Source organism: Hippocampus guttulatus, chromosome 13, assembly GCF_054856545.1.
Source record: "Hippocampus guttulatus isolate MCC_2025c chromosome 13, RoL_Hgut_1.0, whole genome shotgun sequence".
In the NCBI taxonomy this organism is placed as follows: Eukaryota; Metazoa; Chordata; class Actinopteri; order Syngnathiformes; family Syngnathidae; genus Hippocampus; species Hippocampus guttulatus.
In genome coordinates this window covers 13,072,498-13,098,466 of record NC_141273.1, presented here as the reverse complement: position 1 = coordinate 13,098,466, position 25,969 = coordinate 13,072,498, and the positions used below count along the sequence as shown (strand labels likewise).

The following is a 25,969-nucleotide window of genomic DNA, read 5'->3' as shown; positions in this document are numbered from 1 at the left end:
CAAACTGTAAAAGCGCAAACATCAATAAGTGGACTCGAGCAAAGGCGACAAGCTCGCATATTTGTGTGAGTGAAGTGTACGTAAGAATAAAACGGCATCTTTGGCTGGGAGATTAATATATGGTTACATTTGGTCTGCGGCAATCGAAAGCCTTTTTTTTTTCGCACGGAGATTCCGCAAAATTGCTGCGTCGGAGCCACGAATGAACAACGGTGACGGAGCATATTGCTAAAAACAAACAAACAACCCCCCCCCCCCCCCCCCCCCCCGATTCGATCATGACTGCATTGTGGCATGAGCATTGCTTTCGACATAACTGGAAAGGGGGAAGTGAAATCTCCTTGCACACGGGCGTCATCCCGTCTTTATTAGGGGTCGGATGCGAACGGAAAATGAAGCCAACAAATCGCAGGTCAGTAACATTTATCCACCTTTTGCCTTTTACACCCAGCCCAGTGAAAGGATACTGAACCAACCGTGTGCGGTTTCACACAGCGACACAGCATCCCGCATCTCAATAATCAGATTACGGCATTGCGGAATACCCTTCGTCACAATCAAAGGCGTGAAATGGATGCATTGGCTACGCCGCCCCCCTCCTGGAGATGAGAGTGACACACAAGCTTTTACCTATGTTGTTTTTAAACAACTTAACACAATTCAATTCTCGTCGTAGCAGATTCACGCATCTGATGTTCTGCTGATTTTTACCCCATTCTATTCCGGGATGTTGTCAATTACGCAGGATTGTCAATTACCACGTCTAGAAGCAATTGAGTTAAAACGGAATTAGTAATTGAATTCCCGGATGAAAGCATTGGGATGCCCACTTTGCGTTTTATAAGAGGAAACTTATCAAATAAATAAATCAGGGTGGTTATACCACACCATCTGCCATCCAGAGTAAAAAGTAACAATCGATTAATCGATCGTTCGTTTTCCCCGTCGCGGAATCAGGAAAATGTCGTGTAATGTCCAGCCATAATTTTTTTTACGGACTGCCGAACAACATTTGGCATCACCACAACAAGTTAATGTGATCCAATGCAAAAAGCTCCATTTGCATCCTAGCCAGAGCCACCGTCAATATTTTGCTTTCATACCTCGGTTTTCGACCATAATCCGTTCCAGAAGGCTGTTCGAAAACCGATTTGTTCGAAAATCGAAACCACACACTTTAAAAAAATGTCTGCTCACAATGGAACGCTACCCGAGGAAGTGACGCTTCCTCGGGTAGACGTGGAAGTGGAGAGGAGTCAAGTGGCGCATTCAAGTGCGCTCAGTTTGGTCGAGAAACGATTTGGTAATCCGAGGCTTAAAAAAATGGAAATTTTTGGTCGAAAATCGATTTGGTTGAGAACAGAAATATTCGAAAACCGAGCTTTGACTGTATTTGAGTTAATAAAAAAAAAAAGCCCTTGTGTTTGGATCTCATTGAATTGTTGTCCAGGTAGACTTTTTACTGTACTCACCATGACATGATCCACTAAAACAACGATTTATGTACCTTTTTTGGACGAAGCAAAATAAAATGATTACAACTGATTCTACTGCTAACGCTTGCCCTAAACCCGTAGAAAGAACACCTCAATGTCACAGCAAGCAGATTGCAAAGCCAAAAAGTTTGGGGTTGAAGTGAATTATTGCCTTGTTAATGTATGCAGTACGATTTGATATTCATGTGATTCTTTTTTTTTTCAATGTGCGGTAAGTGAATTGCACTGATGATTAAGTCATTGGTGCGTCCATGCCAGGTCTGCTCCACGGAGTCTCCTTATGTGTGCCCTAATGGCAACGGGCCTCGGGGCTGTTTCGGATGAAAATAATCCCGCTGCTTTCTAAATGTTTTAACATTCGGCATCCGTGTTCCAGGGCATAATTAAAGAGCGTTGCCCTAAATTGCTTTGCGGCGAACGGAGGCTTACGACGTCCCCGGATCAACCCAAATCTCAAGCCCCATTTCACCTCCATTCGCATCTCCGCATGGCAAGTGAGAGCGTGTTCTTCAGGGGAGACATGGAAAGAAACTTAGGAGGGAGCAACATTCCTCTGATTCTTAGCGGAGTGAACAGGCTTCCTCTTTTTAGCGACAGTGCATTATCCTCAGATCATAGAATCCAACAAAAGCAGGAGTCTTTTGCACTCATGTTGTCGACGTTTACGATTCCGTCGCGGGGGCGTACTCACTCTCGAAAGAGCAGGCGGATCCAAAAATTTTGAATTGCTCAATGAATTTTGTCTGTGGTGGCGGACGGTTCCTCAGAAGGTGCAGGCGTAGACCACGCCCACCACCACAATGTTTCCGATAGTGGCCACAATGGCGATCCAAAGCCAGATGGCATCACTGGACATGGACTGCGATTCGTCCGGCTGGCCGTGCACCGAGGCCGCCGAGGCAGCGGCGTGGACGCTGGCGGATGAGTTGAAGAGCGAGTGCTCGCCGCTGTAGTCGTCGTTTGGCGACGAGTCCATGAAGGCTCCCGTCATAACTGGGATCTGAAAGCATAAAGAATATCAAGAACATCAAGAATAAAACTGGTCAAATGCCCTGAAACAAAAACTGATTGATCGCTGACAAGTAGGGGTGGAACAAAAAAATGGTTTTAATTGGAAAAATTGGTTTTAATTTGAACCTAATCAAATTCGACAAGAGGGAGAAGGCAGTCTCCACGTGCCCAACTTATCATCCGCAAGTGGATATCTTGCAGTTCCTTTTAAATGTACTTTGCCATGTAGACCACGTGGTTCTCTCGGCGCTGAATTTAAAGGGAATACTGGGAGCTACTTGGAATGACATGGAGTTGGTTGCGTTCTCTCCCACAGCGGCGCAAATGCCCACTTCTACATGCGCTCATCTAAGAAAATACCAAAAAAGAGAAACCCCCCCACCAGGTGCACAGTTAGACTGTGCTTTGCGCTAGACGTTGTATTATGGGCAGCCTTCTGATAGTAAGAACCCCATGTCTTGACGAAGGAAAAAGGTGAACAGCTAAAGTTGTCTTTGTCGGTCGCTTTTCTTCTGGGTGGGCGCCAAATCCCTGGTTTGTAATGATTTTCGGAAGCGACGACGATCTTTGTGCCTTGCAACCACAGCAACAGCTCGCGGTGAAAAGCAGGGGAAAGCTAAAATCCTCTTTGTCGTGATGATCTTGAGAAGAAGCTCACAAGTGTTAGGTGAGTCACACAACGTTACCACATTGCGAAAGGCTTTCCCACTCTCACACGGGCGCGGGCATGTGCATACATTTAGCAAGCCGCGCTTGATTAACATGAAATTAATATTACCACACGTGGCAAGTGAAAGTGGCGCATTGCTTTGGACAATTGTAGACTCAATCATTTGAGCAGAAGGAACTTTCTGTTGAGTGTGGGTGTATATTTGTCCAGTGTGCTTTCCTGCATTGATGGAGTGTGTGTGCGTGTAAGTATGTGTGTGATCGAGACATTTGTGTAACCGGGTTCATCTGGAAAACTGTTGAAAAACAACGCTAAAAATACCTTGGAGGCATGTTGCACTCTGGCATACACAGAAATTCATGCTTCCTCATTTGCTCACCTTCTCGCTCTCACTCACTCTCTCTAACACACACGCACGCGCGCTCACACGCTTCAGGTCTTCCCTGGCACACGGGCCGGGGAACACTGTTTGGAAAGCTCTCTCCTTCCGCTCCCTTCGTTGGCCCCTGGTGGTGAATAATTACAAGACACATCCCGTGGAGCGCCCGCTGTGAACATGAGCGTGATGGAGGCAGACAGGCGTGCAGAGCGTCTAGCAAACCTGCGCACTAGCCCCCCCACCCACAAAATCTCCCTTACAGACATGCACACCCGCGCGCGCGCACACATTCACACGCTCACAGAGACAGTCAATGCAATCTTTAGTTTGTCTGTTCTGTAACTGTCATCCATTAAAATATATATATTTTTTTATATTATCCCCACATTGTGTGTGTGTGTGTGTGTGGGTGTGGGGGGTGCATGTGTAAATCGACTTACAGTATTCTGTATGTTTTTCTGTAACTTGGGGTTGAACTGCAAATTGTATGCACAGTATTGTTTCAAAGTGCTTTGTGTTCTTGGTTTGGAAATACAGTATCATGTAAAACAGAGGTGTCAAACTCATATTTGTCACGGGCCACATTATAGTTAACGTTTTCCTTGCGGGGCCGTTATGAGTGAAACCATATAAAGAAGTCAAGAATAACGGTTTATTCACCTATTGTTAAGTTCAGAAGTTTGGTAACAAGGAAATGCTTACAGTGTCACTCTTATTCATTAAAAATGAGAATTTGACATTTTGATAGAGATTTTAGCAGGCATCCTGAACGTTGCCATCTTTGAATTGCTTTCGCGGGCCACATAAAATGATGGGACGGGCCAGATCTGGCCCCCGGGCCTTGAGTTTGACACCTGTGATGTGTAAAATGTCACCGGATGGACAGAAACATTAAAGAATATGCTAAATGACATTTTTTCCCCTCTAAAATAATTTTGAATCCGTACTCTTCAGTAAAACATTTTTGACCCAAGCAAACAAAAAATGACTGGGGGAAAAAAAGTCTTCTTGAGTGTAAAAAAACAAAAATAATAATCGTAATCGTTTCAGGCCACATTGACATTTTTGTTGATTTGAATTGGTTAGAGTGAGCGTCTGTTATGCCGACCGTCTCCAACATTTGGTCTGATGCGAACGGAAGCTCTCCACCCTGTCTACATTCTCTATATCGATGTTTTATTCAGTAACTCATTGTCCACAGAAGCGAGCTGTTTGCATAAATTGGGAAGTGCACTGAATAAAATGAAGCGCGAAGACATTCCGGTCGACGTTGCACGCTTCTAAATATTTCATTGTTGGGGTTTACGTTTTTTTTAAATGGCCGCGGGGCCTAAATATATCTATGAGTATCTATACGTTCCTACTGTCGGAAATCCCATGAGCATGTGACGCAAGACATAAATGCAACAAGAGGCTAATCGCTCATGGAACAGAGGGAACTACAGCCGAGACTCGGGCATTTCCGAAGTATCTTAGCTCTTAAGTGGCTCGAAGAAGGTCGTCCCTCCATGCATTACTGGCAGTGAACTCGTGCTTATTGACATTTCATGGATCAGTGGCCTCGGTGGCAGTGTCGGCGATGGCCCTCCAAAAGATAAAGCTTAACCTGTGAAGCAGAGTGGCAAGTTGAAAGTGGAATTTTAAACAATTCACATCAAATGCCATTTCCGTTTCATACTAAAAAGGAGCCACGAGAAAGTATATTGTCGGGGATCTGTTTTGGCACGCGTAGAGTGGAGTCGAAACATTTGTGACTTCAGAGCAGTCCTTGAAAACAGCATGATTGTTTATTTCTCCATATCGATATTCCATAAACCTAATAGGCATTTCGCGTCACCCCAAAATTGCTCGTCATCACAGTGGCAATGCATTCTGGGAGTAACGCTGTCAGGTCGTGTTCAAGATAAGTGGCTAAAAGCGCTGGCATACACACTCTGCGTCCGTTTCCCTTAAACTGAAACGTCCTGCAATCTCCAACCGGATATCCCAAATTTGTCCGTTCTTGCGGAAGGAACTCGCGCTGACAGCGAGAAACGCTCCTGTCAGATCCCGTTACCCCCACGTATGATATCCAAAAGGAGTGACGCACCTTTTAAAATTCCTACCGACGGACACGGCTCGCTAAAATATCGGGCCGCTGTTGTTTTCAGCGCGATAGCTGCATGCCTACCTTGGGTAGGTTTCTTGTGATCTTCAGCCAGATGGTTTACTATTTGTGATCGGCAGTGAGGGGAATGAGTCCTGGCAGCTGCTACTGTCACATTATGTTCTCCCCCGTTTACAACGTGAAATTAACCCATCTGTCAAATTCCCACAGAATGGACATGTCCCCATGAACATTCAGTAGGTCCTCGTTGTTACCGGAAAAAAAAGATATTTCATCTTAGGTCATCTATATCAGTGGTCCCCAACCTTTCATGCAGCCTGTAACCTGATAACATAAACTGTCCACAGTCGTAACCGCTGTCCCTGAAAGGGATAAAGCACTGCTAATGACAACAACGATGATTATAGAGTCATGAAACACTTTATTAACTGGGTTTTTTTCATTTGCTTTAAACAGTGCTATTCGACTGTACAGCAAATAACATTTAATCACACAGAGCACTACTCAGAAATGGACCGATCGGGAATAATAATTACGCCTCATAAGTTATGGTCCTACGGCATTAGCATCATTGCTACTTGCAAAATGTGACCGATGAAAAGATGACACGTTTGACTTGCTGCTTTCATCCGGCGGTTGTCGGCTAGTTATTAGCCTCTAAACTGCTAGTTTTTAACGTGGTCAGGCTGTGCAAGCTCGCATTGTCATGCTTTCTACTCGATCACTTGGGTGCTACTTGTTCAACTAATAGATCAATAGGTTTCGAGTATCGCCTTGTTTTTGACAACAGCTTCCTCCTCCACGTCGCTCTGGAGATACTGCAGGGGGGGGGGGGTGACTTGTCAAAAGAGCTTCCTTTTCGGAAGTCATGGCTTGCCCGTCAGCTGCGCGTTTAGCCATGTGTTCAATTTGCTCCTATTCATTTCTGTTTACCGCTTCTTCTTTTATTTATTGGCGGATACTGTTTAATTTCAACTTGCAAAGCACGATTAGAAGGGCGACTCTGATTGGCTAGAGTCGCGCATATTTGATGGGAGTAAACATGCGCACTTGGCTAGTAGCTGAGAAGCAATGTGCTGTCATTCAACAAAAACGTTACTTCACGGTCTTTTTGGAGAATAGACAGCCCAAGACGGCTCTGTCCCCATCATCCCAAAAATTTTTTTGTCCATTCTGTTTTTTTTTTCCCCCCTCCAACATTAACGCACATGGATGAGCGCGGGTAAATGTGAACTCGAATGAGCTGTAATTGCCTCCACCACCAGTTCAGCCCTTGCTCAACTGACTTCACAATATAGCCGTAAACAACGCGGGTATGTAAATGTAACGCGATAGAAGGAACCCGAAAATCCACAAGAGACTCTTTCTCTCGTGTGACTTTGTTGCTGCCTGCGGCGATGATTTTATGAAAAGACTCTCAAAGGGGGGAGGCTTCTGTCCTCGTCAGGAAACAAGCTGTTCGGCGGAAGGAGGTGGGCGAGCAAAGCAGCCACTGGGGTGGACCCTTGTGGTGTGAAGAATAGACTGTTGTTGTTCATGACAGCACGCGGCAGCTGTCGGATAGAACCGCATCTACTCTTTGTACCTGCAAGACAAGTTTTGTTCTCACGGCGGATCACGCGAGATTTGTTTTGAAGTTACTACCAACACGAGCTCTGCGGTGCAAAGACCCTGCAACATAAATCTTTTTAAAGTTTTTTTATTTTTATTTTACAACATTACAACTAATAAATGGGTCACGTACAAATGACATGAACATGCGTCCGCACTAAAATGTACACATGCATACTTGGAGGTCGGTGATTCCTAACCTTTAATGAGCCAAGGCACATTTTTTAAGTTTGAAAAATGGCACACAACCCAAAAATTGATTATTTGTTATTCATAAATCATTTTCTCGCCAATTAAGTTCCCACGGCACACCATTTGAGCCTTCGCGGCACACTGTAACCTGATGACATGATAAGCTTTCCACTGTAGTAACCGCTGTCCCCGAAAGGGTTAATGTGCCCCGGCACACTGGTTGGAAATCATTGCTATAGGTTTTAGATAGAGAGACCAGCAGCTCTTTTTGTTCAAGACCACCAATGCTTCACGGAAACAAAAGGACACGTACAATCTGTACAGCATTGGTCTGTAGTAAATCGCCGATACGTCTGGCCGTAAATCTGCCGGGAGATTTGTTGGGCGGTTTTTAAGGAAGCTTGTTCACCCTCTCAGTCGTTTTAAGACTTTCAAGCCTGGTCCCTGCTGCTCAGATTTACAGCATGGCTTCTCATTGATTTTTCTTACACCCCACCCCACCTCTGCTGGTTCGTCTCTCCCCTTTTTTCATCACTCTTGGAACTCGGTCGAACAAGTGTGACGTGATCTTCACTTGACACCCGGGCCTGTTTGTGAACACGTGAGAGGCGGCACCGATACACGGAATGCTAAACCTTCCTTTGACAAAACGTTGGGACTTTTATCTCTCTCAGATTTCGCTGTAGTTGTTCGTGCCGCCGATACATGTTTCACTGTTAGAATACTACATGTACTACATGGGGAACTAAGCAGGCATTTCAGTGTACAATGGGATGTTATAAAATGGGATGCACATCTCTGCAATCTTCCTCGAGCCTTATTCAATTTCTACTGGAACGGTTCGTGGCCGGCCGGGTGTGAAGTGCTTGGTATGAGAATCAGTATCTCTGAATCTGAGCTCATGATCATCAGTCAGAAAAAAGCCGAAGTGCCCCTTTCCGAGTCCTGGGTAAGATCTTGGTTGTAGTGGAGGAGTTAGTGCTTCTCTTCACGAGTGAAAGAAGAATGGAGCAGAAGCTCGTCAGGCACACCGGTGCAATGTTGTTCTGTCATGGTAAAGAAGGCGCTGGGCTGAAGCTCACAGTTTACCAGTCAAGGTACAATTACCCCGCACCCCCTCCATTACCTTTGGCCACGAGTTGTGGGCCGTAACCAAAACGACAAGATCACAAATACAAGAAACCGAAATGGCTTTCCTCCACAGTGTCTGGGATCTCCCTTAGAAGTGAGAAGCCCTGTCATCAGGGAGGAGCTCAGAGTTCAGCTCCTGCTCCTCCGCATCAAGAGAACCCAAATGAAGCGGCTCAGGCACCTGGTTAGAACAAACCCCTAGTGAGGTTCTCCAGGCACGTCCCACAGGATGGAAGCCAGGACAGGCTGGTGATCTGATTTTACGTGTTCAGGACAGCCTAGCATAACCTCTGAATCCCCTCGGAAGAGCTGCATGAAGTGGCTGGGGGACTATCTGTCTTCCTCTTGATATCTCTATTTCTGAATGCAGAAAGCTAGTTGTACAGAAGGAATAATGCTCAAATAATTTCTTGAATCACCATGCATGGTGGAGGCACGGTACCAACAAAACAAAGATGGTGTGTGAGGAGCAAGTGCTTTTTACGAAACGTGAGAGAGGAGGGAGTGGGTGCATGTTCGCATCTGGGCTCATCGCTCGCTAATACACGCCGCTAATTTGCAGTCGCACGACAACTTGCAAGTATGAGATGCGACCGAGTGCATCAATTATGAAACTCGAGAATCACCCCCCGCCACATCCCACAAACAAAAACTGATTTCTTGTTCTCCCCAGATGGGAACTACGGTGCAATGTGTGAAAGCATGTATATTGTATGACTTTGGGGGAATCCCAGTGGGAGGCATTGGATTTCGAGTTAACTGTGGGCCTGTCTGCCCTTGTGTGGAACACAGCACACAATTTTATTTGGATCAAGGTGAAATTTAGTATGTTACTGTCAATGATAGCAACACCGTGGACTAGTGGTGAGCTCGTCTGCCTCGCAGCCTTGTCATTCATATTAGTCACTCGGATGAGAAAGGATAACAGCAAGTCGGCGGCCCGTATGATACACAAGAGAACCCCCCCCCGCCCCCCGTTTTTTTAAAAGGGTGGTTTTGGGGTGACGTATTATACGTGGGGGTGTTTTATACTCAAGAAACTACGATATCTTTGTATTACTTCTAAATATTTCTCGTCGTCGTTTTGCTCTTTCCAAGAGCAAAACGAGCAAATCTTTTTTGAGCAAAGAGCAAATCTTTCCAGAGGAGGGGAAGTGTACGGAACTTGAGCGCGCATCAGAGCACCCACCCGAGCCAATCGTACGTGATTCAAAGTGTCAAGTGGGCCCAAGCATGGTTGGAATGGTCATGTCTGAATATGTCTTTAGCTTCCTCCTTCAGAATTTGGGTCGATGACTCCCTCAGTACTTGGCTCAAACTAGACGAAAGTCATTTTCTTAAATTTAATTTGAACGGTCTCCTGTCGGAATAATATTTGTGATACAGAGGCTCTTTTATGTTCTGGTGTGAAGAGCGCTTATTGAATAAGATTTTATTACATTCACCTTCATGGAGGTCGTGTGGCAAGGAAAACACATTATCATCTATTAGATTTATTGCCTCTTATTGCTAAAGCACAAAACTCTGAATATTACAAAGGACATTTTTCATATTTATTGACAAAGTAGTGTGATGTACTGTATGCCTTTGGGATATTATTTTTCTTAATAAGACACAATTTAGTCAACAACAACAAAAAAACGTGTATGTAATTAGGGACAATGAAAGCTTGCTTCGATGAAATCTAAATGAAGGCATCATTTAACATGCAATAATACCATGTTTACGGTTCAGTATCCATATTTTTTTTTAGCTTGGTTTTTAGGTCGCAAGTATAAAGCTAAGGTAAATAAACCACATATTATAACCTCATATCTTGAAAGTTTGTAACACTGCACGCAACTCCGATAAAAGTAGGCTACAATAAATAATGCTAACCTATTGTGTGACAAAAGTACGAGCTAAAATTAAATAAATATGAAAGTGTATTAATGTTAAAAGCCTTTTTTGCCCAAGGACTCCTACAGTTGGCTCTATTTTTCTTTATAACGGCGTCTGACAAGTTTGGTCGGTCTGAAAAGTGAAGTTAGCGCTAATGCTAGTGCTATCATAAAACATGAGCGAGTGTCCAGTCTACACCTATATTATCAGCCGCTATTAAAAGTAATCGGGGTCACTATGGCTGTAATAAAAACATTCTCTTTATAACAAGCCATTGTAGCAGTAAATTCAATTTATAGAGTTCCAAGTCAAATTATTACAAATTGTTGCTAAAATGTCAAGTGAAGCAAATATACGTATTTATGTCAGTAGTATCCATGACTCATATCCCACATTTTCTCCCCCAAAGCCAAAGGCCATGAATCTTTCATCAAAGCACATATTTTAAATATGCATCCCGTCGGGCTATGCGCGTAATGTGTTTTATGCTACACTTTACACCATAGAACCATATCATGGTGCAGGAACCGCATTTCTTGCGGTGCGATATCGCACACCGCTTTAAAATCTAGACACAAAGCCCACTCATGCATCTTGCATTGTGATGCTGTTTCAACAGCAAAGTCACATGCCACCTCTCTCTGGCTGGCTGCTGCTACATATAGATGGAGGACAGTGCCCGGGGCAGGACTTGCTGCATTAAACATTACCAACTCATTTCCTTTCTTTCTTTCTTCCTTTCTTTCTTTCTTTTAAACAAAGATTCAGTTCCATGAAAGTACTGCAGAAACTAAAGTAGCCACCATCTTACCAGAAATGATCAAATGTGTTTAATTTAATCACGGATTCCCTTTTAGACATAAAAGTGACTTATTTTGAGTAAAAGTGATGTTTATAAAATAAACGTGAATAAATTACATTTTATTGTTTATTTTGACATTTCGAGTTGTTTATTTTTCAAATAAAATTAATGTTACCGCAGTACAGAAAATGTGTATTTTAATAGAATAATTTTAAATTATTGGGATACATTTTAAAATATTTCTTTTTATTGCCTATTAATTAAAATTAAAAACTAAAATACTGTTAACAAAATGGAAAATAGAATCATGTATTTCTTATTGATAATTTATGTCATATAAAATGGGTTTTTTTTTGTGATAGGAAAATTTAAGGCAGCATTGTTTTGCCCTCGGTGCTTTATTCTCTCATTTATATTAATTAAAAATCATTCACTTTTACTGAAGTAACAAAACAAAATATGACAAAACCTTTTTTTGAAAACCTACAAGATAATGAGCATGAAATTATTTTTATTGTCATTTATGTACTTTAAACGGAACTCAGTATAATCCTGAGAATATGAATGAGAAAATGTGGATTTGTGCACACGTTGGCTGTTTTTTGTGGACAAAATAAAAGGCGACAGTCACGGTCAGACAAAAAAAAAAGAATGATGATCAAGCACTTGATCCTGACCCCGTGGCATTTTGTCCAGGATGTTTCTTCTCTCGTTTGCTTTGTGCTTCTTCCCTTTTGCATGAATACGAGCACAGCAATAATTACTGACGCTTTTGCATTCTTCTGCAGAACAACACACTCTGTTTATTGCACGCGCATGTAAAGCTTGTTCCTCCGTCAAAATGCACCATTTCAACAAAGTTTCTTGACACGAGTTTCAGTTTAGACAGGATTTGGGCCAAACATTTGGTGGCATTTAAGAACATACACAATGGAAAAACGATGATGAATTTTTCAACTGGACTCCGTTGTGGGATGCGCGCGATCTCGTCAGGCCGTCAAGTTGCTTTCCCTTCTGCACATTCTACCCAGCTGTGTCACGTCTGAGTTTATTTTATTTATATATTTTTTGTTCAGTCCTTTCTAATCCTCGTCACTTGATTGTGTTAGACTTCCCTTCTGCGCCGCACCTTCCCGCTGAGCACTTTTGTTCTTCATTCTTTTTTTTTTTTTTTTTTGAAGGGTCCAGCTGCTGTTGCTTGTTAGCATCCAATGCACATCCTAGCATTCCGCTAAAAGCGTTCTTGCATTTGCTCCTTATGGAAGATGGCAACTAATAGTAGTTAACAAGTAAAGTTGTCATATGAGCACATCAGCACACCTACAGAAAAGACGCCGTGTCTTGAAGATGTAAAAATCATTACGCAAAATATATATTGCAGAGAGCCGAGACACCAGAGCTAACGTCCGTGCCTCTCCAGAACGAGCATGGTGAAAGACTTGAAGAAATTTGGTCAGTCCCGATACCCTGATCGCTTTTCATGTCTATTTAAAGCACATCATTTTGTCGTTAGCATTATTTTTTTTGCATTAACAGTCCTAGTGAAAAGACCGGAAAAGCCTTTTGTTTCTTGATTTCTTTTGACAGTCGGCAACAGTGTGCTCGTGGCAGGGTACGCGGTTCGCAACGAGTGGTCATCAATGGTCAACAGTTGGCCACTGGTTTTCCTGTGATTCAAAACTAATGTAATCGCTGTTGAACGGTGTCGCCGATGTAACGGCAAACCAAAATGCACGAGCTTTCGCACACTCAAAAATAAAGAAATCTAATTCCGATTTTAAGATAGCGAGACACAGCCAGCTGCCGCCAAGCCGTGCAAATTCATTCTAGCGGTATGCATATATTGTGTTTTAGTATCGTATAGTGGTACCAGCGGTTCTTGCGTCTAACATATCTGACATTGTTTATCGTGTCAACTATTTTTATGTGATGATTAAAATGTGATTAGTTGAAAACTAAGCCTCAAGTCCTAGCACAAGTAAAAAAAAAAAAAGACTTCAACCAGCACTTCCACATCTGCAGTGCAGACACATTCAAGGCATTGAGATGGAGGCCCTTAATTGGATCTCCACTCATGTAAGACTTCGGTCCGGAGTGAGTTGATGGTGGTGGGTGGGGGGGGGGGGGGGGTTTCAACTCCCTACCACTAAAATAACATGGCACAGCGACTCGAATTCACTTTCAAGTGCATAGCAGAGGGTGACGAGATGCAGAAACATCACCTTTTTTTTTTTGGTTTCCTTTTACATCCCTTTAGAACGTTGCCATTCATAAATGATGTTCGGGATGTGACGGCCATCAAAAATGTTGCGACGCCATCTCGATCAGATTTTTAACCATAAATCAGCAAATGCTAAAAAAAATAAATAAAATCCTTTCGGTTTATTCATTCCAATTCACATCTCCTGTTGTTTTAACATGATACCACTGTATGACTGGGGTGAATATTTAACAGCATTTTACAAACATCAAAAAGACATGATTGCAAATGTACAGAAATTTGTTACAGTGCACGTCTTAATGTGATGACAGCGTGTGTGCTGGGGATTAAACTAAGACAATTATTTAATTTTTTTACATATATTATTTTCCCCAAAATATTATGTATATGTATATTTTTTGGGGGGGGGGTATTTTTCAATGGGATTAAAACATGTGGAGGGGTAATAAGGAGTTTTTTTTTTTATGCTTGCAATTTTTTGGGTGTTCAACCACACTTGAAAAGTATGTTTTTACAAGTTTAAGTGTGATTGGGGGGGGGGGCTGTTTTATATTCTTTCTATAATTCCTGGAATGTAACTCCTGCGTAAATGAGCGATCATTCTCTGACCTCCCTAGCAGAAGTTCAAAACAAATATGGATATAACACATTTACGTCGTTGACTCAAGGGACGCCAGCAACGCCTTGGAGCTGCGCTGGTGCGAAAACCTCCAAATAAAACATGGTCCCGCCAGACTGTGCAACACAATGGCCAGGGAACATTGTGCTCTATTTATCGACATGACTTTGCAGGTTGCCTTGACTTCGACCTCTTCACGCTCAACACACGTCAATTGTCTCTCGCACGGTGCGGAACAACAACTTCCCAACAAGCCGTCCGGGTTACGCTCAGCGACGAACCCCACTCGCAGCTTCAGCCGGCCGCTGCGACCTTGTCATGATTACTTTGCGATCATTTCCCCGCCCGGCACCCGAGGGCTGCGCGACGCTCGCTGTTCATCACGCGCCATGGTAACACACCTCCTCAAGAACGATCGCACCTCCTCTCGTAAACCCAAATCTCGCCAAGCCTCCAGGTCATGTTTTTGCATGGCAACAAAACTAAATAAAGGTCATGGAACTTGGAATCACGGCAAATAAATGTTAAAATTGGCCTGGCCCGACATTTACAAAATGCCCGTCCACTTTCTGTCGACACTGCAAATCGTCAAATTGCGGCTGCGTGAATCGTACTCGGCGGGAGCGCAATATGTCGCGTGCGAAGCGTCATCAGGCCGCTCGGCTCCTTGTTTCTCATTTAACTCGGCTCTGAAGTCATTCTTCATGCGGGAACTCACTCCACCTTAACATGCTTTATCATTTCGCGAGGATGACCGAGCCATACGGCGAATAGCAAAAAAACGTACCGTATTTTCCGCACTATAAGGAGTATAAGGCGCACCCCAATGAATGTCGTATTTTATATTTGGGGCTCACCGCATTATAAGGCGCATAGAATAGAAGCTACAATATTGGCTGTGGTTGCATTATGCATCTACTAGATGGAGCTACGCTAAAGGAAATACAATATAATACAAAACAGCTCTTTTTACATAGAGCTTTCACAACTGCTGCAGCTGTAACAAAGTGCTTGACATAACATTTAAAAGCAGCAGATTATAAGGTGCACTGTCGACTTTTGAGAACATTGAATGCCTGTAAGTGCACCTTATATTGTGGTCATTGAGCCCCCATTCAAAAAATAAAATCTTGAAAAACAACAAAAATACTTTGGGGACTGGGGGAGATGAAAATTTGAATCAAGCTGGTCCGACAAGATGGTTGATTTTTGTGTTTGGTTTTGTATTCTTTTAGAAAAAACGTTCCTCATCGGAAATAATGGACATTTTAAGCTTTGACATTTTCAAGGTCAAACTGCCCCATAATTATTCCCATAATTTCAGAAGGGTCATTCAACACGTCGATCTGGACACATTGACAAAAGACCCGACGCAAACAGGCGGCCTTCTGGTGGAATTACATTTGAATAAATTATGCAGCCCGGTCGCCTTTTTTCCATCGCAGTGAAACTTGAACAAACTTTCGAAAGCTTGCTAATTCTTACAGACACACGAGCTGTACGCCACATTGGCTGATACTAAATATTACAAACGTGTCACTCTGTGAATCGGTCTGCAGTTGGTCTCGTTCTAAAATGAAAAACGAGGTATTGCTCCACTTAATTGTCCTACTTGCACTCATGCCAACGTGCGCTTATGGATGATGCCGCCGAGGTTCTGTTCACTTTTTCCTGGTGTCAGACTTGAGTAAGGACACGGAAAACTGTACTCATCGGGCTGCAACGTCATACGTGTCACATTAATATCGGTCACGAGCAGAGGACTGCATTTATTATTCATATACTGTGTATATTATTGAATAGTTTGATGCATTTATATGTAAAGATGCATAAGCTGTATCCATAAATAGGAGCCGGGTTAGCTGAATATGAAGGGGGAGGAGCCATTTTGGGGAAAAATATTGTCGTACAATATTATCTTTGTCAAATGAAATTGGATTTTAAAACTAAATGAAAAGAGACGATTGTGGAAAAATGAACTTGAATTTATTTTCTGCAACCACTGACCAAAAATGAAATATGTGTAAATCCATCAAAAACTTTTTTTTTTTTCCCAGTAAGGTTGCGACCAAGGTTATTGTAGTTCACGAAAACTAATGGGTGGGATTCACACTATGAGTTCCACAGACTCTGCTCTTGCAGTTCCCTTTTGCATCTCTCCATAATAGTCCTTTCTGACATTTATTTATTTATTTATTTATTTATTTATTTATTTTTGGGGCATTTCACAATCCGTTAGAATCCAACATGTGGTCGCACCACAATGTTGTGCCAGTCAACCGGCTTTTCCTCAAAACATTATATTACATGACACTTTGTGTTCCCGTCGTGGCAAATAGCCGGCAGCCTGCCAACACAACAGCTGTAAAATGAAATTAGCGCGTGGGCGTAGCTGCGATAGCACCGTGTGTATTTGCGGCAGGTGGGCTTCGGCGTTTGTGAATGATTGCTGCACATATTTCCCTGCGGGTAGATGAGCCGCAAGAGTGGGGGCGGGTGGTGGGTGTTGGGGGGGGCGGCGGCTATGTGTTTGGAGTTTGTCACATGTGCACCATGTTGGCCTAGATACAGTGTTTCACATAGCGCAACACTTCAGAGGCATGCCCTCGATCTTGAGTGATTATGAATGTTGCAGTGAGTAAAGTGCAAGCACGAGGCATGAAGAATCCATTACCTTGCATGGACCGTCAATAAAGACAAAGCAAAAGCCTCGCGCCATCATTTGAGCTTCGCAGTTATCCCCCGCTATATTGACTGTTTAGAATTGCCTGACGGACGTTTTTAAAAGCGAGTTCCACGTATCCCCAGTCATTTTACAGCAATAGGACAGATTTCTCGAAATCCGCAGAATACTTTGTCATGACAAAATATCACACCGGACTCTTCTGTCACCCGAACAACAAAATGTTTCCGGCATTTTCCTTTCTTTAGTTATCAGGAGGCGGCAAGGTGGTCCAGTGGTTAGCACGTCGACCTCATATTGCAGAGGTTTGAATCCCGTGTGGAGTTTGTATTTTCTCCCCGTGCTTGCGTGGGTTTTCTCTGGGTACTCCAATTTCCTCCCACATTCCAAAAACATGCAGATCAGGATGATTGGACACTCTAAATTGTCCCTAGGTGTGAGTGTTCGTCTCTGACTGCCCCGCAATTGATTGGCGATCGGTTCAGGGTGTCCCCCGCCTATTGCCTGAAGACAGCTGGGATAGGCTCCATCACCCACCTCCGACGCCAGCGACCCTTGTGAGGATAAAGCGGATCGGAAAATAGATGTATGGATAGTTATCAAGAGTAGAATGAACAAGAAAGAGAAGGCAAGATGCTGCGTGCTGCTTTGAACGTCATTGCGGGGGGTTTTTTCAGTAGCGTTCCTCATTTTGCGCTATTTATTTATTTGTCCTTTTATTACGGTTGGGAAACACATTGTATACTACGCACCGCAACACACGCTCCGCTTATACCATACCTCTACGTACTCTTTTCAAGTGTCAGGTGTCTCATCTTGTTTGACTTCCTCCTTGATTTTTTTTACATTTTAATTTCTTCAAAATCAGATCGACAATCATTTAGCTCTGATCTTTTTTTCTTTTCCAGAGTGGCATGGTACGTAAGACTCAAAAGGACTCGGTGACACTGTACTATTCTTTAGAGTGCTCCATATTTGAAGCCAAAACCCAAGAATGCACATTTCAGACTTTTAGCTCAGCAAAATAGCCCTGGCCAAGAAAGCACTGGGGGGAGGTGGTGGGTTGGGGAGAGTAAGGGGGAACGTCACCATGAAAAATTAAACATTTTCAGGAAAATCAAAGTTAGTGTACTTCACCAGCACTCAAGCATGCCGGCAGTGTGCATCCAGAATCGTGTCTGGATGTAATACAACTCGCTGTACTGTAAGTGCCTGATTCATCGCCTCGCTATTAAAGTTGCATGTATCCGAAATGAGACGGGCCCCCGTCATGTGTGCTTTATATAAACCATTAGCCAAGGGCCCAGCAGCTTGATGAGCATGATGGAAAATAACTTGTATAAATCTCCTCATTCCAAAGCAACACGTGGGATATAATTGACATTTTCTGAGAAGGAGGGTAACGAGACCATTTGTAACTCACAAATGAGCTGTCGGGCTGAAATAATGGAGAGGTAATGTATGAGGCGTGATGTAAAATAATAACTGAATAGTATAGATCCGCGTTAAGGAAGTCGGAAGTGGTCCGAAAACTTGACATGACCATAATTAGCACATAAACGTCCAGGCGCAGTTTGTTCACACTGATGCTTGCCTAAAATTGCATTTTGTGGAGTAAGTGGGAAAATAAACTTATTTGGGAGGCACTGGCGCAGAACTCGTTTGAGGTCAAAATATGAAAAAAAAGAGCTCTCTTTGACAATGCACGGACGCCGCTATTTAAGGATACACAGTATTTCACTTTTGACAATTTTCATTTTTAAATTGCAACAATGGGAACATTTGGCAATAATGCAATAAGAACTGGTTTGAAATGAGACATTCTTGATTCGGTCTCCACTAGTTTAAACAACATAACTATGCTGGCATTGAAACAGAAGATCCAAACATACCAATTATAGTCATCTTTACTAACTACCAGTTTTTCAGTTGACTTGAAGAAGTTTCGACAAAAATCCCTTCCCTAAGCATACCTGTCAACTTTTCGGAGCGCCAACCTGTATAAACTACCAAAAAAATCCTTATAAAGAGCAAAAAATCCTTATAACATACCAAAGCATTTTATATGTCAAAATAACGGCAGAAAAAAACCCACGAAATTTTCAATGATATTTATTGTAGATCTCCATAATACAATGTCTGGTTAATGTCTAATCATCATTCTACTTAGTGCCATTACTGTATTCAGAGTTGTATTCCTGCGTTACTTTTTTCACCGACTCCAAATATTGAAAACACAGGAAAGTTACCGGAAATGAAAGCATTCGAGTAGACTAGCACCATTCTGGGCAAAAGCAAACGGAACTACCCGTTAGGGGGGGCAGAAATTTTCAGAATCCGTATGATTTGTGCGATACGGCCATATACGTAAGATTCACCACAAAATCCGTATGAACTATGGCTAAACCGTATGAGTTGACAGGTATGCCTAAGGTCCACAAGGCTGTTCTGTTCTTTCGGTTTTAAGCTTTCCAACAAGCATTTGCGCCGGTGAACTTTTATGTATCCGTGTTTTACATCCTACTGCTTCTCAAATGTGTAATGATAATATTTTAAGCAGCCAGACTGACGGTTACCCACAATCATATTTCATCTGTGTCGCCTGGGTCAAATCTCGTTTTAATCAGCCGCCGCTTTCCGCCCACTTATCAAACTCTCATTTGTGTTTCTTTTTCCACTCGCGCTCTCATTTCATCTTTGCATTTGATGATGCATTTTAATGGCCCATGAATGAGTACGGAGCTGCATTATAAGGATGTTTGTCATTATTTCGTCCCGAATCATAGATCTAGTTTATTCCAGGACATATCAATACAAGGCAATGTTTTGGAAATAATCTCATGATGAGTGTTCATAGATCAATTATTCAGGGATGCATAATTCATACTTCAGTATTACCAAAGGCACCGTTTCTGAGAACAGGAAGCATTATAGAGTCAGAGATCAGTCTATTAGGGAAAGATGTCATTGCCACATACTTCGCAGTTTATCAAGAGTCACTCTCATTATAGCTAGACTGCGAACAGTTGACAATAATGTCTTCATTTACCAATTTGTGATTTCAAAATCGTACATTGTATGAAACTAGCTAGGATACACGTCATTTAGCCAGCAGAAATACTGCAGCGAGAAGTCAAGTTGCTAGCTTTGCCACCGAAGCAAATAGTTTGTGAATTTTGTTGGCTTTCTTTTTCATGAATTTATGAATCTTAACTCAGGTCTTGACTTCTTAAAGAATAATATAATCACATTTTTTTTGCAACCTGTAAATGAACAGAAAGGCTATAGCTGAAAGTTCACATCTGTTGGAGCGTGTTAGCAAAGTAAACAAATAAATGCGGTTGTCATCTATCTATCTCTGTCAACAAAATTTTAGATGGATGGTGTGCATTCTGGAATCCTCAAATGCGATCGGGAAACATGATGACTGAATCGTGTGAAAGTGAGCTGTGAAGAGGCTGAGGCTGACCTATCCTTCAACCCATCAATGAATAAAGAAAAAGAAAAAAAATGAAAATCTTCCACTGAGGGCTTAGCAAGGATGCCGGCTTCAGCATGTGTCAGAAAACCTTTTTAATTTTATTCCATTTCTTAGCGAATTTTATTATTAGGAAATGATATTTCGGGAGTATTTATTTATAATGATGTTTTGTTGCAAATACACAAAAACCACTGATCTGATTTCCACAAAGATTTGTGTAGAAGAGAGCGAAACAGAAAACTTAATTAAATTTACCTTTGCAGCCTCCATCAAGGCAATTGAATCGCTTAAAAGAACCTCATCCGTTTTTTTTACCCAATTTTACCCCCTTCCCAGTTTCTCTGCCAACGCCGTATGATTCTTAATGTCGTTTGCGAGAGGCTAAGTTAGTGCTGAACCCCATCAAGAATGTTTTGGCGTGGGTCGCAATGGAGTGCCACTCCAGTTATCTATTTATCACAAGACAGGCGGCTTCACGGAAAACCAATCGCAGGAAAAAGGGGAAGACACCTCCAGTTAAACACCTTATTACATCCTTGAAATGAGCTTCAATTTTAGCGACCGGGGGCTGTGCTCTTTCATAACAATGATCGTCGAATCGAATTGTGATGCCGCCCGAGAACCAAGGTGCTCTCCGTCTGGATCGCGTGGCAGCTGCCATTGTGCTCGTGACCAAAACGCCAAACTTCCATCTGCGTGCGGGAATCGTGATTGTCTCATTATCCGAGTAGATAGTCGTCATCTGTCTGAATGTGGTCAAAGATTTATTCTGAGTCTATTATCCATCCTCTCTCTCTCTCATCTGTTTGCAACCCCCGTCAGACAGAACATCTCGGCCGCGGCTGCTTCTCCAAAGAAGGTGATATCATGAGAGATGCTGTCACTCGACGGAGACAAAACACCTGAGGCCAGAATGCACAACGTTGCGATTTCCACAACCGATTCCGACGCCAAGCTCAACGAACACGTTTGGAAAGCCAAAGAAAGCAACAGGAGGGGAAAAAAATGAGCACGAGGTTGACACTGATGGGTTATCGTGCACTTGACCGAGAGCCCTGAGGTGTTTGACACTCTCCGACCTGCTGCCTGCCCAGGAACCAAGTCGCACTTGACTAAAACACACGTGCGGTCTCAACCCAAGGTTAGTGCGTCACTATTCAACTCAACTTTATTTGTAGAGCACTTTAAAAACAACCTTTAAAAAATCCGACATGCTGGATTAAAACGAAGACGGTTAAAACAGTAAATCAATATCATAAAAACGGTAAGCACAATAAAACACATACAAGTCTAATGTTGAGTCGACGGCAAACAGTGAAAATTTGGGAGGAGGCGTGTCTAACGTTAAACCGAAGGCAAGCGGAAGGGGGAGGTACCGTATATACGCCGTACATCGAGATACGTATGGAATCGTCTTTTATGAGAGATGCGCACCACGTGTGAATGGGTAGAAATCGGTTTGACGTTGTTAATGACGTGTTGTTTGTTTGAATTTCGTGGACTGAAATAGTTTGTCCTTTTGGAGCACTTGTACAAGTTGTACATGATGAAGCACATTCGTAAACATGAAAACAGCTGTGCCATATCGAATCGTAGTTTTAAATTGGCCATTCATTGAAGGTGCACCTTACACTTCGAAGCGCCTTATAGCGCGGAAAATACGGTACTCTAATCCGAGTCATGAACCATTTTATGATCATGATGATCAAGTGTGAAATTTTTGTTTTCTTATGAGCCCGTTCGTGTGACCATATGACTGTGACAAGGAAGTGAAGAATGTGGTGACACAAGGCCTAATTACGCTCCCGGCTTGAAGCGGTATTCTTGACTTTTATTTTGTTAGCCTTTGAGGGATGACTTTCTTCCTCTAACTAATGAACATCACGCGTTGTCACAGTCTGCAGTCCTAATGGTCACTTCCTCCTTGCAGCTTCTCAAATGACGCTCTTCAATGGCTGAATCTGTCCAAGGCGGAGGACAGTTATGACAGATTCTGTCATCTTTAAGAGATAAAACAATGTCGGAGATCCGAGGGTTCAATGTCGCCCCACCTGAGGTAAGTTCAACTCCAAAAAATTCTTTCAAATATTCCAAAATAAAATGGGAAAAAAAAATCGGAATATGTGAATCCGCGAGCACGAAAAGCAAATTCCATTTTCATCATGGAAATGGTCAACTCGTGGTCAGCATGTCTGCTGCAGAGTCCTGGACGCAAATCTATAAGTTCTCTATTTTCTCTCCACCATTCCAAAAAAATGGACGTTTGGTTCATGGAAAACTCTTAATCATCCATAGTGGTTGTTTGATTCGCATTTACCGCACCTATCACCCCACCTCTCGCCCGGAAGTCTGCTGGGATAGGCTCTAATGAGATGAATGGATATCATGAAGAAAAAAAAATGCACCAGCGCTTGTATCACAGGCTTGCGTTTAACAACACCCAACTCCCCAAAGGACATGCATAAGTCTTTTTAAACCACAATTACCGCTATCTCCTTGACGGCGCAGACCACTGGGGCGCACAAACGCCGCAGCGTTGTAAACTGATGTAATCATCCCCGTCAAATGGAACAGTGATGGATGACCAATCACCAACCCTTTTTTGGAGTGTGTGTGTTCCCTTAATCTGTTCGTTAGATTCACTGATAAGAATCAAGAGTTGACGGAGCAAATTTTGCAATGGACGTCTTTACTCCATGACCTATTTGACCCTTTCAATTACCTTGTAACCTGATAACATGATAATCTGCCCACTGTAGTAAACGCTGTCCCTCAAAGGGTTAAGCGGCGAGCACTTTCAGGCCTCGCATTTGTTTCTCAATGTTCCGAAAGCAACACACTCCATGGGCCCAAACAGTGTGTGCGTGTGCCTGCAATGAAGAAGGTAGCGATCCGCGGTTCCGGACCAACGACTGCGCACGGTGATGCGCAACCGTCCACCAGTTATGAATATGATTATAAGAAATGCCCCTCGGTCATTCTGCTCCCGAGACCGCTGCCAGCCGCCGCTCTTGCTATTCTTGCTTTTTAAAAAGCCGAGCAGCTCGGTGACATTTTTGGTGTGTGTGTGTGCGCGCGCCTTCATGAGGTGAATAATTTACCGCTTTTGATATTTCCACTCACGGAGAGTTTGCACAATTAGCGAATGGAAGGCGCTCGTCACGTCATATTGTGAGGAAGGCATTTCTATATCGGGAAGGTAGGAGGTCCCGCTTGTTGGGAGATCACATCTCTAAGACTGGCGAAACTAAGTGTCAGCATTCGGACGCCGCGCCGACACGGCAGCCGTGATATCGCACAGTAAAATCAATCGCGCGTCACCTATTACAACATGACCTGCAGTACGGATGACATGACGGCAAGTCACATTTAATTACCGAAATTGAGCGTCACTCGTTTTGCGACTGTATATCCTCATAGAGGCTGGGAGACGTTTATTTACTCAACTGCAGATGGGGTCGGCACGTTTTGTCAGGTTGAGGGACTGGTTTTGTTTAAAATACGGAAAAGGAGGAAAATAATTAAATATCACCACTCTGCACAGACAAATAAATTTCAGCACTGAAAAGTTTTGCTCTTGTCTTACTACTTCCAAATTAAAGATCATTATTCATGCTGCGTTTCCAACATGCTAGAAGACTCAACACTAATTCATCTGAGGGACCATTTATGTGTCTTGAGAGGTGCTGCTCTTTGGGAGAGCGACAGACTTTGACTGAGTTCAACATGTTGTACAAAAATGGATCAAATATAGATATTTTAAAAACTTGTAACTTAAGCCATCATGTTATTGTAGCAGAGTTCAAAAGATCTTCTGCTGATCTGAAAATAACAATTTTGCCAGTGCAGTGTATGGATGTGGGCGGAGCGATTAATAAGTGAGATACCGCGGGCACCCAAATGACTAGCGACGCCCCTGTCACATTACAACACGGTTTGACGACATATTTTCACGATTGTCGACATTACTTTGTAGGGGCTGCTGCTTTGCTTAGCAAATGGGCCCTATACGTCCTTGCTGTTGTCCATCTCGCTTGTCCTCATGCACTATGAAGAAGACGTTTTAAAAATTCTGCTCCTGATCTGTAAATCACTGAATGGTTTGGGCCCCGAATACATTCAAGAAATGCTAATTGCATATAAACCCAGAGCGACTTTGACGTCTGCGGGCTCGGATGTTTAGTGGAGCCCATCTTTCAAAGCAAACACGGTGAAGTGGCATTTGGCTGTTGCGCTGCACGCAAGTCGTATAAGCGTCCAACAAATGTGATGTCACTGTTTTTAAATTCAGATTAAATACCTTTGATTAAGGACTTTTAAGCATTTCAAATCAATTTCACAGTCAGTCATTTCAGAAAAGGACTTTTCAATTCTTTCGTTTGCTTTGAAATGCATTTAAATCTTTTGTTTGTCAATGCATTTAAATGTTGTCACGGTACGTTCTTTTAATAATAATAAGTAAGCTACTTTGGTTTTGTTTGCTCGGCCTTTGATTGTCCACAGCTGTTTGTAAAGACTTTTAGGTGTTGTGAAGCACATTGAGTTGCCTCGTGCATTCAATGTGCGATAGAAATAAAACTGCCTTGTCATGTTCAATATAGTCATAAAATGTGTTATTTTACAGCACATCACATCGATTGATTATCTAGCCCGGCTGACTTTGGGGGTTGTAGGGATTGGTTGCCAACCAACTGCACAACACATATAGACAAATCAGAGTGTCCAATGAATCGAACCTGCATGTTTTTGGAATATGGGAGGGAAGCCATTGGAGCGTGCATTGTAAATTCAAGACAGCATTTCTAATCCCCTCTACTGGTTACTGTCACCCCAATTTCTGATTCACTCCGGCTATTGTGCTGGCAAACAAACTACATCAAAGGCGGATGTATTGAACGTCACAGTTCAAGTGGCTTCAAGTAGTTTGGGCCATGCAATGTAGTTGCCGCTTAGGAAGATTAATGCTTTTTATATTTCACGCACGGCCATCAGAACACTCTTCAGATGAAAAGTTACAATATGACGACTCACCTGCGCGGCCATGAAGGAGAGATCCATGCTGTTGCTCGGCTCAGGGCGAAGGCACTCAATGAAAAAAGACTGCGCGCGCCTTCCACCCTCCTCCTCCTTTTCCTCCTCTTCTTCTTCTTCTTCTCCTCCTTCACCTCCTCATTGAGCATGTGCCCCCGCTTTTGTTTTTAATCTGTTCCCCCGTTTGGAAGCGCGCGCCCACACGTACTCGCGCAAGTGGCGTCGCACGTTTCGCATGGGCATGAGGATGGAGGCGGAGGAGGAGGGGTGCAAAAAAAAAAAACAAGAGGGAGGAAGAGAGGCAGCGGAGGGAGGCAGAGATGTGGATGCAAGAGCCAGCGCGAGAGGATGTGAAGGAGATTCTAGCCAGACGCCCTGACACATAATAGTCTCTCTCTCTCTCTCTCCATACTCGCTCGCTCTCCTCTGTGTCTAGGTCAGGCAAAATTGAGCATTTCCAGCTAGAAAATATGCAAATGAGTTCAGAATCACATCAGAACATTTGAATGCAATGGCCTGATTCCGTCAACGTTTTGTTTTTGTTTTTTTATTTAAGACCAAGCACTTTTGCCTCCCAAAAATAGTTTCACATTTATAGTATCAAGTGCTATGATGTGGGTTGCAGACTCCCAAGGGGTCTGCGAGTCAAATAAT

At 43.0% G+C, this 25,969-nt stretch overlaps 1 protein-coding gene across 1 annotated transcript; it reads right to left on the bottom strand.

Moving 5' to 3' along the window:
* Window positions 1-1,398: 1,398 nt before the first annotated feature.
* Window positions 1,399-25,639, bottom strand: LOC147196427 (uncharacterized protein C14orf132). The gene is made up of 2 exons (XM_086127977.1): window positions 25,316-25,639; window positions 1,399-2,496 (listed from the first exon to the last, which is right to left on the bottom strand). Exons 1-2 carry the CDS (start codon window positions 25,340-25,342, stop codon window positions 2,260-2,262), a joined length of 264 nt encoding a protein of 87 aa, XP_085984103.1. The 5' UTR covers window positions 25,343-25,639; the 3' UTR covers window positions 1,399-2,259.
* Between the last annotated feature and the right edge of the window lie 330 nt (window positions 25,640-25,969).

Bases quoted from the DNA above. Each gene is read 5' to 3' on its own strand.
- LOC147196427 (XM_086127977.1), bottom strand. From the start codon at position 25,342: ATGGATCTCTCCTTCATGGCCGCGCAG. The intron at 2,497-25,315 runs GTGAGTCGTCAT...TTATGCTTTCAG, and splicing joins TCTCCTTCATGGCCGCGCAG to ATCCCAGTTATGACGGGAGC.